The sequence below is a fragment of the Hippopotamus amphibius genome, chromosome 12 (assembly GCF_030028045.1).
Source record: "Hippopotamus amphibius kiboko isolate mHipAmp2 chromosome 12, mHipAmp2.hap2, whole genome shotgun sequence".
Classification (NCBI taxonomy): Eukaryota; Metazoa; Chordata; class Mammalia; order Artiodactyla; family Hippopotamidae; genus Hippopotamus; species Hippopotamus amphibius.
The window spans coordinates 85,965,397-85,979,675 of record NC_080197.1 but is presented as its reverse complement, the minus strand read 5'-3'; the positions used below and the strand labels follow the sequence as shown (position 1 = coordinate 85,979,675).

General features: G+C 50.7%; 1 protein-coding gene across 1 annotated transcript in view; it reads right to left on the bottom strand.

Moving 5' to 3' along the window:
- Positions 1-2,887: 2,887 nt before the first annotated feature.
- The window catches only part of GALNT6 (polypeptide N-acetylgalactosaminyltransferase 6), a 33,378-nt gene continuing 21,986 nt past the window's right edge, over positions 2,888-14,279 (bottom strand). The window contains exons 6-12 of the mRNA XM_057701186.1: positions 13,423-13,657; positions 10,397-10,514; positions 8,807-9,007; positions 8,145-8,276; positions 7,235-7,336; positions 5,622-5,774; positions 2,888-4,569 (exon numbers count right to left, since the gene is read on the bottom strand). Of these exons, the coding sequence (XP_057557169.1) occupies positions 4,456-4,569; positions 5,622-5,774; positions 7,235-7,336; positions 8,145-8,276; positions 8,807-9,007; positions 10,397-10,514; positions 13,423-13,657 (1,055 nt within the window). The 3' untranslated portion in view covers positions 2,888-4,455. The remainder of the gene's footprint in view (positions 4,570-5,621; positions 5,775-7,234; positions 7,337-8,144; positions 8,277-8,806; positions 9,008-10,396; positions 10,515-13,422; positions 13,658-14,279) is intronic.

Genomic DNA, 14,279 nt, shown 5'->3' with positions numbered 1-14,279 from the left:
TAATTTGTATTCACATAAAAGCCAAACTGTTGAGGACTGCACTTAATGCCCCCACGCCGTTGCCTAATCTGCACACCCAGCCTCATCTCCCACGCTGGTCAGACTCTTTTCATCCTCCTAGGGCGAGGCATAGAGGACGGCTTTGGCTTTCATTCTGAGACACTGCATATATTTTCCTTAAGCAATGCTAGTTCTAGGAATGTGTCCTTATGAAATTAACACAGGCACAAAAATAAATGTACGAGGGTGTGGGTTCTAGTATAATTTGTCACCAAACTTTGTGTCATTTGTCATAAAGTTTGACACCAAATTGGGAAAAATCTAAGTATTCATCAATAGGAGAAGATTAGAGAAATTGGGTTTAATCATATTAAGGAATACTATCCAGATTTTAAAAAGAATGAGCTGGACTTAAATGACCGGACATGAAAAGATGTCCTTGGTATATTAAATGAAGATATCAAGTTTTAAACACTGTGGTACTCTGTGTGTGTGTGTATATTTATATACATGTATATGTATGTATATTCATAGAAAATGGGTATAGAAGGTTTATATCTAGAAATTATTACTTTTCTAGAAGTTATTACTTCTAGGTATGGGAGCATCATGAGGATCAATTTCACTTTTTCTTTTTTTGTAATTTTTTTAAAAAAATGAATGTATTTATGTATTGGCTGTGTTGGGTGTTGCTGCATGCAAGCTTTCTAGTTGCACAGAGCGGGGGCTACTCTTTGTTGCAGTGCACAGGCTTCTCATTGCAGTGGCTTCTCTTGTTGCGGAGCATGGGCTCTAGGTGCACGGGCTTCAGTAGTTGTGGCACAAGGGCTCAGTAGTTGTGGCTTGCAGGCTCTAGAGCTCAATAATTGTGGCTCATAGGCTTACTTGCTCTGCGGCATGTGGGGTCTTCCCAGACCAGGGCTCGAACCCATGTCCCCTGTATTGGCAGCTGGATTCTTAACCACTAGCGCCACCAGGGAAGTCCCTTTTTTTGTAATTTTTTGGCCACACCACGTGGCTCATAGGATCTCAGTTCCCCGACTAGGGATTGAACCCGGGCCACAGCAGTGAAAGCCTGGAATCATAACCACTGGGCAACCAGGGAACTCCCCAATTTCACTTCTTAAACTCACATTTTTCTGTGTTATTTGACTTCTCTACAATATGATTATCATTTTTGGCCACACCGTGCCTCATGTGGGATGTTAGGTCCCCGACCAGGGATAGAACCCGCATCCCCTACATTGGAAGCTTAGAGTCTTAACCACTGGACGTCAGGGAAGTCCCTTATTTTTGTAATTAAAAATAAGAACATATTCTGGAACATTTATCTACTTTTGGCAATGGCGCCAAAACTCTTCAGGTGGGAAATAGATCCCCAGAGGAGACCAGCCATTCAATGCTAAGGGGAGAGAGGCTCCCGGAGCCAGGAGATAGTAGCACGGGGCTGGCTAGCATCAAGATTTTAGGCAGGACTTGAGTTTCAGGTTAGCCCTGAGGATGGTCAGAGGGGTGGATTTTACTTTCTTTCTTCTTCTCCTTCTCCTTCTTTTTTTAAAAACATTTATTTGGCTGCGCCAGGTCTTAGTTGCATCATGTGGGATCCAGTTCCCTGACCAGGGATCGAACCTGGGCCCTCTGCATTGGGAGCGAGGAGTCTTAACCACTGGACCACCAGGGATGTCCCAGAGGGGTGGACTTTAAGAGTGCAGATGTGGGGTTAGGGCAAGGCCAGCCTCGGCTAGGGGAGGCCAAGAAGCTGTTTTCTTGAGCCATCCCACTGTCCTGTTTGCACCTGCTCCCTCTTCTTGAGCACCTCTCTTCCCTAGTCCTCCCTTCACGCCCAAACCTGCTGCACCTCTCAACTCCTGTGGGTTACCCTTAGCTGACTGCCCCTGGGAGAGGCTCGGCTGTTGTGGGGTCGGGGTGAGGAAACTGAGCACCACAACAGGGCACCTCCATTGGGCATACAACCATAAAATCAGGCTGGAGAGCTGCTGAGTGATGCTATAGAGAGTATGATATTAGGATAAGTGGCAAACAATCAATGCCTGATAAATGTTTGGATGTTTAACGCAACCAAAGATTGGAGTTAAGGACTAAGGCTCCCTAGGGCTTATCGGACTTATTAGCATGGCATTCAAAGCCTTCTCAATTGGGCCCCAACCCACTGTGCGACAGGGCTGACTCACTCGGTAAGCACTGCAGGTACAGTGCCGAGACGCACAACACTTTTTAGGCCCACAAAAATGTTTCAGTTTCTCTTAAAATCAGAATACACTTGGCCTGGATGATTTTCGTCTTAATACCAAGGCAGTTGTAAAACATGCTGCTTAATATTTTTTCAAATGAGAGCACAAGTGCCTAGGGCTAAGGAAAGCCGTAGGGTGGTCCTCATCTTCCAGCTTCTGCATTCACTGTGCCCTCACTCTGTACTGTGGTTCCTCTGTGACTTTTCTCCCACTTGAGATCTTTGCTTACTGAGCTCTTGCTACTTGAGGATCCATCCTTTGAGGTCTAAAGTCAAATGTCACCGTCTTTGTGAGGCTTCCCTGATTTCCCTAAATGGAAGGAATTGTTCTAACTCACCTAGCACACCTCTGAACATCTCCAGGCTGGGCATGACTTGCTTACATCTCTGTTTTCCCAGCTGGAGGGTGAGTTCCATGAGGGAAGAGCCTTATATCTCCTTGCGCCTACACGTACTTGACACAGCATGTAGGCTAGATTGGGGGGCCAGAGGATATCTGGAGACAAGAGACAGTGGCTGTGACAGAACTTCTCAGATGTATGTTTTTCAAACTGTAAACTTCACAGCTTGACTCAACGGATCCTCCAAACGGATCAGCTAAGGCACAAGGCAGGGGAGGAAGAACCCAATGCAAACTTCCTTTACCAATGCCATAAAACCTTTATTTTCACTGGGATCTCATGTACAATTCTCTTCTCTCTCTGGGAAAGAACCTTTCCCTTTCTCCACTCCAGGACACATCCTGGCTGACCTCCTCTCCCTTTGGCTGGGCTACCCCTTGGGACCTCGGAGACGTCTACGGCGTGGAGCTGCGTGGGAAAGAGACGCAGCTGATGGTCCCACGGCACCCTCATGTGGTGATGCCCAAGATGACAGCCTGCTACTCAAAGTATGAAGCCCTCCTGGAAGGAATGAGTTCTCCTCTGGGCAAGCTGGGCTGTCTGCTTCAGGCAAAGCAGCCACGCATGGTAGGGTCCAACTTGCTTGGAGAAGGGCCGACACGCACGGCAGCTCTGCTCCACGTGGGGAGTTCACGAGAGAACAGCAGACAAGGCCAGCGATGCAGTCACGCTCTACCGGCTGTCCCCGCTTCCTCAGACTTCCCAGGGCTCTCCTTAGCCTTATCTGGGTCCTAGCCTCAAGGCTGCCAATACCTGGTTGTGTGGCCTTAGGCAAATGACTTCACTTATCTGGCCTCGGTTTCATAACATGAAAATGATAGGGTTGGACTAAAAACAATGATTTTCAAATTGTGCTTGCAGACCTTTAGAAGTTCAGGGGCTGGTAGGCACTGCCCTCACCCACGCGCGTGTTCATCCATGGCTGTTTTGCTTTTGAACTACATTACATATGGAGCACTGAAAAAAGGTTCTGGGACTTAAATCCCTGAGAATCACTGGCTCCACAAGCTTTCTTTCAAAACGAACATCCGGGATTCCCAAATGTGGTCTCCCTCACGGCTATCTGGCTCCCGTGGTCTAGGCTTTATGGAGACAAGCCAGCCAGAAATGATCAGACTAGAAGGAAGAGAGATGGGGAGCTGATGGCTAGTTGCCTAGTGTTCTTGTGGTGTGGTGGGAGGAGCACGGGTTCAGGGTTCAAGTTTGAGCCTCAGTCTTGGCTCCAGCCATCCACTAGCTGTGGGATACAGACCAGCTCCTTTATTTCTCTCTGCCTCAGCTTTCTTGTCTATGAAATGGCCACCGTGGTTCCTGTCTTTCTCACAGGACTACTATGCGGATGAAATAAGACAAAGGATTCCTGTCAAGGTGCTTCAGGTAATAATACCAAGGGAGGCTCATAGACCTCTAACCCGTCTGACAGAATATACTAGTTCACTGGATTCTGCGGGGGTTCTAGATGACCAGGGATTCAAGACGTGCCTGCAGAGGTACTTTCCTTGAATTCAGCACTGCTGCCCCGGGCCCACCCCGGCTGCTCCGGAAGTCTGTTCCTGAGGCAGAAGGAAAGCTCTAGGCCACGTGTAATGTGTTCTAACGGTCTCTTCCGCCAATGTGGAGGAAAGAGAATGGGCCCAATGCTGTTGCAAGGAGTAGGAAGGTTCTGCCTCGGCTTCCGTTGGGTTTGAGATCCATCTTTAAGGTTGACAGGGAAGCTGATGATTAGGTTCTCAAACATCAGGCTCCCCCAAATCCTGTCTCCCGAGAGGCTTGTGGGATCTCCCACAGGAGACGAGCTGCAGCCTAGAGGAAGAGCCAGTGCTGGTGGGGATCACTGGGGTTGCAGGTGGCCATGACTGGCTTTTTGTCCTTGGCTGTCAGGCAGGTACCAGATCCTGAGTTCCTGACGAGTTGATCCTAAAAAATGACACAACAAAGGGTCAACCTGGGCCTCAGACCTCTGACAGTGGTACTAGGGTGGCGATGAGATGGGGGACAACAGACAAAAGGCAAAGGAAACCCAACAAGGGACAGGGAGGGCACTTCCAAATTCCTTTCCTTAGATGACAGATACTCTGATGGGATGCATTCCTAAGTTTCCACCTGTGCCTGGTGCCAATTCCCCACCCCCAGCGTTCGCATGAATGGCTAGAACAGAGGAAGACAGGACCACAGGCTAACTGAAAAATGCTTTCAGGACCCCAACCCCCCACCCCCCGCTCCAGATGGCCCGTCTCAAAGACCTGGGCCATTGCTGCCCAGCAACACCTTCTGCCTTTGATCACCTTCAGACTCCTCCCATCCCTGTAGCCCCAGGGTTAGGCGCCTCTTTCCTTAAGCCAAGGACTGGGGGTTGGGGTGGAGTGGGGTGTGGAGGCTCACTGCGGGCTGCTAGTTTGGGCCCGATCCTGTAGAAGTTACATCATTTATCCCGAGGCAGTGTGGCGTAATGGAAAGAACCTGTGCTTTTGAGTCAGACTTATCTAGATCAGACCCCCAGGCCTACCATGTACTAGCGAAGGGTCTTGGGCCGGTGACAAACTTGCTGAGCTTCAGCTGGCCCATCTCTAGTAATGGGGACACCACCTACTTGGGAAGAGCCTCTGGAAGATTAACCAAACCAACGTGAGTATATAGCCTTGTGCCTGGCACACAGAAGCCAGCCAGGAACCACGAGTGACTTTTCAACTTCATCTACTTGGGTTCAGCCTAAAAATACTTAAGCTATGACAGAGCTGGCCCTGGACCATAAGTGCTGACCCCATCTCATATCAACCAGACCCAGCCATCACCAAACCTTACTTAAGCCCCGAGAACCCTGCCCGTGACCAAGCCCACATTCTCCATACTTCCTACGTTGTCTGGGTCCACCCCAGAGTATCTCGAGGAGGCAGAAGATGCAGGAGGAGGAGAGGGCGCAGTTGTGGCCTCAGGTTCTTGACTCTGAGCTTTCTGGGCAGCTGACTCACCCGGGTGAATTCCCATTCCTCATCCTTGGGCACTTGGCTATTCTTGCCAGTGAAGTGGCAGCTCCTAAGGCCCAAGGTGCCGGCACTGGCATGTAGACACAGCTGCTTTGCGATGTTGTGGCGAAGGTCCCTCTGGGTTGTGTACTCAAAGTACTAGAACGCAAGACAAGAGGAGGTCCTGAGCGACAGGTGGAAAGTTTGCCCACCACCTCCCAAAGTCAACTGCCCTGAGGTGCCAACCACAGATGGCCTCCTGGGAGGAGGAAAGGGAGGGAGTGGGTGCCAAGATTTTTAGTAATTCATGTGCCACAGTATCTGGGTGATACTGGAATAACAGGTAATAGTTGCTAGATATTTTTTCTTTAGTTAAAAATTTAACTTAAGGAATTCCCTGGCAGTCCAGGGTTAGAACTCCATGCTTCCACTGCAGGGAACACGGGTTCGATCCCTGGTTGGGGAACTAAGATCCCAAATGCTGTGAGGCATGATCAAAAAAAAAAAAAAGTAAAAAAATTAACTTAGCCTCATTTAAAGTATTACTGGTGAAATCAAGTGTTTGATATGCTAGTTCTTTACTAATAGATTACTAATGAAAAAATGTTCATCAGTGTACCACCTAAAATCACTGTGCAGGCCAGTGGTACAGGAAATTGCTTCAGAATTACTCTGTCTTCATTTGCATGTGTTGGCATCCTGTTCAGTGTCCCATGCCACTCCTTTCCTTGCTTCAGCTCTGTTTCAAGTGCCTCTTACTTATCAAACACTGGACATTCAAGATAGAATGAGAGACTGGGGCCAGGGAGGTTACTAGTTATTCCTCAGGGAAGAGCTGGGCATTGTAGGGCCTGGGAGAAATGGGTCATACAGTGGACGCAAGTAACTGAGACATCAGTAGGTGGTTGTTTTGGGGTCACTGATGGGTGGCGGCATCAGAGTGGTAGCTTCTGGGTAGGGGAGGCATTGAAGATAGAAGTTGAGGGTAGGTGAGGGAAAGTGCTCAAAGATTTTCCACAGTCACCCTAAAACATCACTCAGCAGCTGGCATCCTCCAGCAAGCCTCCTCTGATGAACAGTTCTCCCCTCCCGGGGTGGGAGGCACAGGAAAAAAAAATCCCCAAACAAAAACATCCTCTCCGCCCAGCCTCTCTCTAGCAGCCAGCACTGCTGCCCACGCCTCTCTGGATGTCTCTGACACACACTCAGGACCTTGCCCGTCTGTATCATGCATTCTCCTTCAGACTGGGAGCTTGCTTTCTTTCCTCTCTTTTTTTTTTTTTTTGATGTGGACCATTTTTTAAGTCTTTATTGAATCTGTTACAATATTGCTTTTGTTTTATGTTTTGGCTTTTTGGCCCCGAGGCATGTGGGATCTTAGTTCCCCTACCAGGGATCGAACCCGCACCCCCTGCATTGGAAGGCGAAGTCTTAACCACTGGATCACCAGGGAAGTCCCTCAGATTGGGAGCTTTTTGAGGGCTGGGTTGATACCATCTCTTCTCTCTGGATCTCCCCCACCCTAGCCCTCAGGAAAGGACTATTCTGAGTGGAGAAAGGGGGCCTGTGAAGAGAGGAGATGCCCCAGAGACAGGCTTGCCTCTGGCTGGGCTGTGTACCTGGTTGCCGCCAAGGCCGTGGCAGGCGTACGTGATGAGCGGCTTTCCTCCATTGTTGTTCTCTCCCACATCCAGGCAATGATCCATGCCGAGGTTCTTGAGCTGCAGGACGGTGAGCAGAGGGGGAACACAGTTAGGAATTTTGCGGTTTGTGGTGTGGGGTCCATCTGGAATAAATCTGCATGGCTGAATTTCTCCTCTGTGATTTTCCTCCTGTGCTCATTAACCCAGGCGCCTGCAGTGAATAGTAAAGTGAGGTGCAGAGCCCAGGGGCTGGACAAGGACAGGGTGGGCAGCCTGCCAGGTCCCTGGGAGAACACTCAGCATATGGAAATTTCCTTATGAGCAGTGGTTCTCAAAGTGGGATCCCCAGACCAGCAGCATCACCTGAGGACTTGTTAGAAAGGCAAATTTTGGGACTTCCCTGGTGGTTCTGTGGTTAAGACTCCATGCTCCCAATGCAGGGGGCCCGGGTTCCATCCCCGGTCAGGGAACTAAGATCCCACATGCCACGGGGCAACTAAGCCCGCGTGCTGCAACTAGATAAGCCCCCACGCCACAACGAAGACCCAGCACAGCCAAAATAAATAAGTTCATCAATTAAAAAAAAAGAAATGCAAAATTTCAGCCTCCATCCCAGTCCTACTGAATCAACAATCTGTCTCTTAACAAACCTTCCTGGTGATTCTGGTGCAGGTGGGTGTTTGAGAACCACTGCTTAGGGGTTGTTTCCTCATAAGGTTTTTAGCTAGCTCTAGAAGCCCAAGGTGACCTCTCGGTCCTCCTCCTGGATAAGGGAGTGTGGAGAGTAAAAATCAACTGTTTGTCATCCAGCTGTGGGGTAAGTGGTCCTGAACTTCTCCCGGGGGTTCTGTGATGATGGGTAGGCACGTTGGTTTTCAAGACTCACAGCTCCATAGAAGGTGGGCTTCAGGTCAGGAATAAACATCTCTGGGTAAACATTGTGCAGGAACCAGGAAAAGTTGTGACAGTTTAGTCGTTCCCTCAGCTGCAGTCGTTCCGAAATGTCACCGAAGGATTTCTGTCAACCAAGCGGCCCCCTAAGGGTCAGTTCCACCAGCCCTGACCTTCTTGTCTGGGTGGAAGTAGCCCAGAGTTTCTGGGACCACTTTCTCCCAGAATGGGTCTCATGCTCATGCCTGCTCAGGACCAGTTGGGGCTACTGGCTCAGCCCCACCTCTAGTCCCAAACCCTCTGCCTTGGCTTTGCATAGCACCTGCCCCGCTCCATCTCCTGTGAACTCCCAGTTTTCTCCCAGTCTTCAATTCCTAGTTTCTCAGAGCAAAGCCATTCTTCCTGTAAGAGGTTCTTCCTCCAAATCTTTTCTCCCTCCCCTCCTAAAAGATGCTGGGGCTCTCCAGGTAGGGACAACAAAGCCTCCTCTCCTCATTCTCTAGCCTCCAAAACAGAGCCTGGGCTGAGGGGTAAAGGCACCAAATGGTGGAGATGGGTGGGCCTCTGTCATCACTAAGCCCTTGACCACAGTCTGGGATTCTGCCCTTCTCTTCATCCAAACACCTCCTGAGCACCACCTGTGCCCCCCCTCCTCACCTCTTGGGCCATCTTTGCTGCCTGCAGATTCCTTCTATAGAAAATCTCCTTGTAGTTATCCATCCAGACCTCAGCCAGGCGCACCTGGTTGCGAGCAATGACATTGATGCCCTTGGGGAAGGTGTGGGGGCTCTTGGTACGGAAGACGTGGCCGACCACAGAGCAGGGGATGATTTCCAGCTGGCCCCCGCACTGCCACACCTGTCGTAAGAGGATACGGGATGGGGTGTTCAGGGGGTGGGTGGGACAACCGCCCCCCAAGCGGCTCTGTTCCACCCCCAGGGTGCCTGCCAGACCCCAGGTCCACGGACTCAGGGAAATGCTGCTCTCTCTCCCTGGAAAAAAAAGACACTGACCAGGCTTCTTCCTAGGCCATAACTACACAATCCCTGGCTCTCTGATGTTGGTTCACTCTGATTTAAACAAACAGAAATTTTGCAGGGTCCTGAGGGTTATTACCAGGGCCCACTTTTAGAGAAAAGACAGTTGGCTAATTTAATGTCCATCTACCTACTCTGAGCTCTGGCCACCTGGCTTTTTGACCTGGAAATGGGAGTTTATCAGTTCACCCAGGTGTTACTGGAAACTCAAGCGCTTCCAAATCAAGACTGACTTGTGACCCAATCAAAGCATCAATTCATTAATTAATAGCCACCACCAGGTGGCTTGTGGTGACCACCTGGACCTTTAGCACACTGGTTTCCTTGCAGAGGGACTGAACAGAGGTCAGAGCCTCAGGGATTGGCCTAGGAAAAGAACTCTGGGAGTTATGGTGATGGAGCTGGTAACCTGTCTCTGTCAGAGGGCTAGTTTAGGACATCCCTTCCACCTGTATCTTCTCTTTTTTTTAGATTTTAGATTGGGAGGTATGTTGTCATTCATTTTCGTGTACTAGCAACAGAAATACATAATCATAGCCATAGTACCAGCAGCTATCAATGATGTGCTTGTATGTGCCAGGCACTGTGAGATATGACTTCATAAACAAGCTCATTTATTCATTAATTACTCTCCAGTGGACGGGGATTTGTGTAGATTTCATGGAGAGGCAAGCCTTTCTTCCTAGCCTAATCCTGACTTGCCTTCTTCCTGGAATCCCTCAGAGTTCTGGGGTCCACCAGAATGTGGGCCATCATCTCCTCCTACAGTTATGAAGAGCTTGCTGAACACAGGGGAGAGACCTCCAAAGGCTACCAAGGCATGAGGGCTCTGACCTGGAAAGCGGAGCCTGATTTTTCCAGAGAAAGGGTAGTGACTGCTTACTGACCTGTTCCTCCTTCACCCTAACCCTTTTCCCACAGACATCATGAAAGATGTCACCAGTCCCCAGATGTCTGGTGCCTATTACCCCATCATCCCCTCCCTCTGAGGAGTTCTGCTCAGCAATTTGTTCCCAGTTGTGCAATCTGATTCCCAAGACCCTGCTGCCATGGACAGGGAGGGGCAGAGAAAAGGCGGAGCCATGACGGGAAACAGCTACCCTTCCAAGGTCAACTCCAGATGTGATATCCCTGCCGCTGCCTAAGAGACAGGATCTCAGGCCGTCCCCTGGGACGTTGTGGTCCCCCGCGAAGCCCTCTTCACTCTCACCCGGAAGGACATTTCCACGTTCTCCCCTCCCCAGATCTCCATCTGATTATCATAGGTACCGATGTGCTCAAAGTAGGACTTGGAGATGGAGAAGAGGCCACCAGCAAACGTCGGGGATCTGGAGAGACAGAGGGAGAAGCATGTGCATCTTCTGGGAGGAAGAGGGGCGGGAACCTGGCTTGGAAAGCTGTGACCTCACCGCTGACGCCTCCTAAACTCCCTCCCTCCTCCTCTCCTATCGCCTGGGATGTGCAGCCTCTCTTTCACCAATCTATTCACTTAACAAATGTTTATTGAGCTTTTATTATGTTCTCTTTGCCTTCTAGGACCAGGTCGAGGAGAGATGCAATTATCGTTACTCTCTTCTAGGATGTATTACACACGGGCTACCAGGGTCTGTGCTACATGTTAGTCGTACATAGTTAGGAGAGACAGATCATGTCCTCTGAGAGGGCAGCCAAGGAAAAAGCCACCATCGTTTGCTTTTTGGCAGCAAAGTTCCCAAAGCACAGTACTCAGTTATCAGAAGCCATGTGAAATTGTTTTTGGACATAGGTGTTCCCAGAAACACAGGAAGAGAGGTGAAATTAAGCTCAATGTAGACTAAAGGGAGCATTTGGAGGCTGCAAAAAGATTCTGGCTTTCAGACAAAGGCAGGGAGGCACAGACCCATGTTTAGATTAATTGACAAAAACATCTAGACTTTAGATACTACACTGTCATTGCTCATGAGAGGGGCTGGGCTGAGGGTTGAAGGCGGGAGTGGGAGCTGGGGAGACGGGGCCGGAGGGCACACAGAATCATTTGCTGTTGGCCTCTGTGCCAGGCTGCCCTCAGTGGGTGGCTCCACGTGGCACAACCCAGAAGAAACCTTCCCTGTAAGGCCAGAACCCACCAAGGTGCTTCACGCACAGCAGGGGCTCAATCAGTGTTCACTGGACTGATTGGTCAAGACGACTACCCTGGAGCCTGGTGTTACTGTATGGCTGGTCTCATCGCCCTGAAGTTGGCTCCTGCAGCCACCTTCTGGAAGGAATTTCGGTTGGGAAACCGTCAAGCTCAGGCCGGCCTTCTGTTACTGGTTTTGGCTTCCCCCAGGGGTTCCAAGCCAGCCCAAGAAAGGCCAGGAAAGGCTCCGAGAGAGAGCCCTAGGACTATAGATGAGCATTTTGGAATTAACCTGCTGCTTCTTGAGGGTCTCCCCGACCTGGGCCTGTGTCTTGGCTTTGAGAGGTCCCTCTGACCAAGACGCCACTGACAAATGACATCTGAGGATAAACTACACGGGAACTTCACTGCAGACCCACAACCACCAGGCAACCTCTGGAAACACTCTGTATTTCCTGGCCTGCTTCCTAGGGTCTCCTGGGTCCTTACCTCTCCTCTTAGCCTCCCATTACCTTTGGGAGTGAAGGAAGGGAGGGTGCTGCCTGCAGGCCTCCTGCTGGGTACTATGCAAAGTGCCTCAGGCAAGCCCTGCAGGCCACCAGGGCATCTGGACCAGGGAGCAAATTCATTCCCCCAACACTGGAGCTTTGTCTTCCAGTTGTATGGTCCCTGGACATCGGAACAGGTGACGTCAGTGATGGGTGGGGGCCAGGTGCCCTGTCTCTGACTGTGCCACTGTGTGGCTGGCCCCCAGCTGAGGGGAAGGGGGCTTTGTTGCTGTACATCCCAAACAAAAGACATCTATGAATCAAGCAGAGGGTCAACAGGGAGTTACAATTTGTCTCTTTCCTGCCTCCTCCTTCTAAAGGAGACAGAGCAGCTGGCTGTTCGGGATCCACGGGATTCCTTGCTGTGGGCCCCATCCGAGCCCTCTCTGCTGAGGCTCTGGGCAGCACTTCTTAGGATTTGGGCACGTGGAGGGGAAGAAAGCCTTCCCTCTTATCTCTGCTCACCCCCAACCTCTGCTTCCCTCCATCCCTGGGATATATATTTGGTTGGCCCTTCAGTTTCCTGGCCAGTATAAGAAAACGATGGCACAGATGACCCAGAAGCAAAGGATGCTATAAAGGTCACTCCCCAACTCAGTCTGGCTGAGACGTCTGTGGTCTCTAACTACACCACAGGCACTCTGGAGAGGGAGGGGCAGGGTGGGTGTGTGTGGGGAAGGCAAACCCAGTCGGGCATCAAACAATGGATAAACTTTTAAGCATCTGCCCTCTGGCTCAGGGGTTGGCAGACTGTGGCCTGTGGGCCAAAGCTGGCCTGCCTTTCTAAGATTCTGGCAAAGGATTGTTTTCTGTAGCTAGCAAAGCCTAAAATATCTGCTCTCTGGCCCTTTCTCAAAAAAGTTCAGGGCAATTGCGACACGCTGCAAACTGTAGAACATTAGTCTATGTTCCTTTAATATGTTCTCAGTCTTTTTTTTTAAAGATTTTCTTTTTGATGTGAACCATTTTTAAAGTCTAAATTGAATTTGTTACAATATTGCTTCTGTTTTATGTTTTGGTTTTTTGGCCCCGAGGCATGTGGGATCTTAGCTCCCCGATCAGGGATGAAACCCGCACCCTCTGCACTGGACTCCCGGCAAAGTCCCGTTCTCAGTCTTTTCAAAGATGGTGATCGGGCTGCACCTTATTATAGTGGCTATTTTACAGTGGCCTCTACCCGCCATCTCTCTGCAAGCAGCAGTCACATCCTTCTCCATGTAGGGAGGAATACATGAGATAAAGTATGGAAAGCCCTTAGCCTACCTCGGGCCTGGCACACGGAAGGTGGTGAGTGAGAGCCAGCTGTTATGGTGTGAGGCAGGACAGGGCCACGGGCTTGGGGCCAGACTGGAGGGATAGGCGTCCTTGTTCCCCCACTTTCTAGTATATAGTCTGAGGCCACCTGTTCATCACCAAGAGCCTCAGCGTTCTCACCTGGAAAGCAAGCTAATCATAGTACCTACCTCATAGGGGATGATGATAAAATATGTCAAGCGCTTTATAGAGCACCTAATAAACGGGACCTGAGGTAGCCGAGGTTCCTGGGACCACAGAGACCAGGCTGGGGGCCCACCGGGCTACGCTACTTACTTGATGGGGTAGGTCTCATCCTTGCGCCTCTGCTTCTCACGCGGAGGTAGAGCTTCCCAGCCGAAGGTCAGGCTCCAGTCAAAGTTGCCACGACTCTGGACTCGGCCCCTCTGGACAGGCTTGGAGAACTCAAAAGTGTTCAGGTCGATGGTGACAATGTTTGGGCTCACCACCACCGTCTTGTCCTCGGCGATGCGAGCCAGGAGGGGCTCCAGCCAGCCATGGAAGCACTCACCTGGAGGCGGGCACCGGGAGACAGCGGTCAGGGTCCTGCCCGTGGCGGAGCCCCCGCCACGGGGAGCCCTCGGAGGACACGCGCCCGTGCCCTAGCTGTAGGTAGGGAGACACGTGCACGCTCCACAGCCACAGAGAGCAGGGAGAGCTCTCCCAGGACCCTCCTACACCTGCCCCCCCCCCAAAAGGTGGAGGTGGCTTTGGAGGGGAGAACAGAGGTCCCAGGGGAGTAACACGGTGGGCCCAAAGGCACAGGGAAGGCCCTGGAGGGTGTCCTCAGGGTCTGCAGCCTATCCACTCAGCAGGCCCTCCCCACCTAAACGTGGGTTTCACAGGGGGGTGTCCACCGTCCCAGGGGTCTCTGCACCTCATATTCAGCTCCAGCTGTAGAATAATCATCCCTTTGGGATTTTCGATGGACGGCATATATGACTTTATTTGACCCCCGGAGTAATGACTTTGTTGGTGAGTAAGGTTGGTGTCCTCATCCCACTCGATAAATGAGAAAACTGAGGCTCGGTTAGCGGCAGGGCCAGAACGCAAATCCAGGGCTTCTGACTCCACGTCCACAGCTTCTCAGAATACGTATCACTGCTTTGAGGGAACTTTTTTTCCTCCCTGAC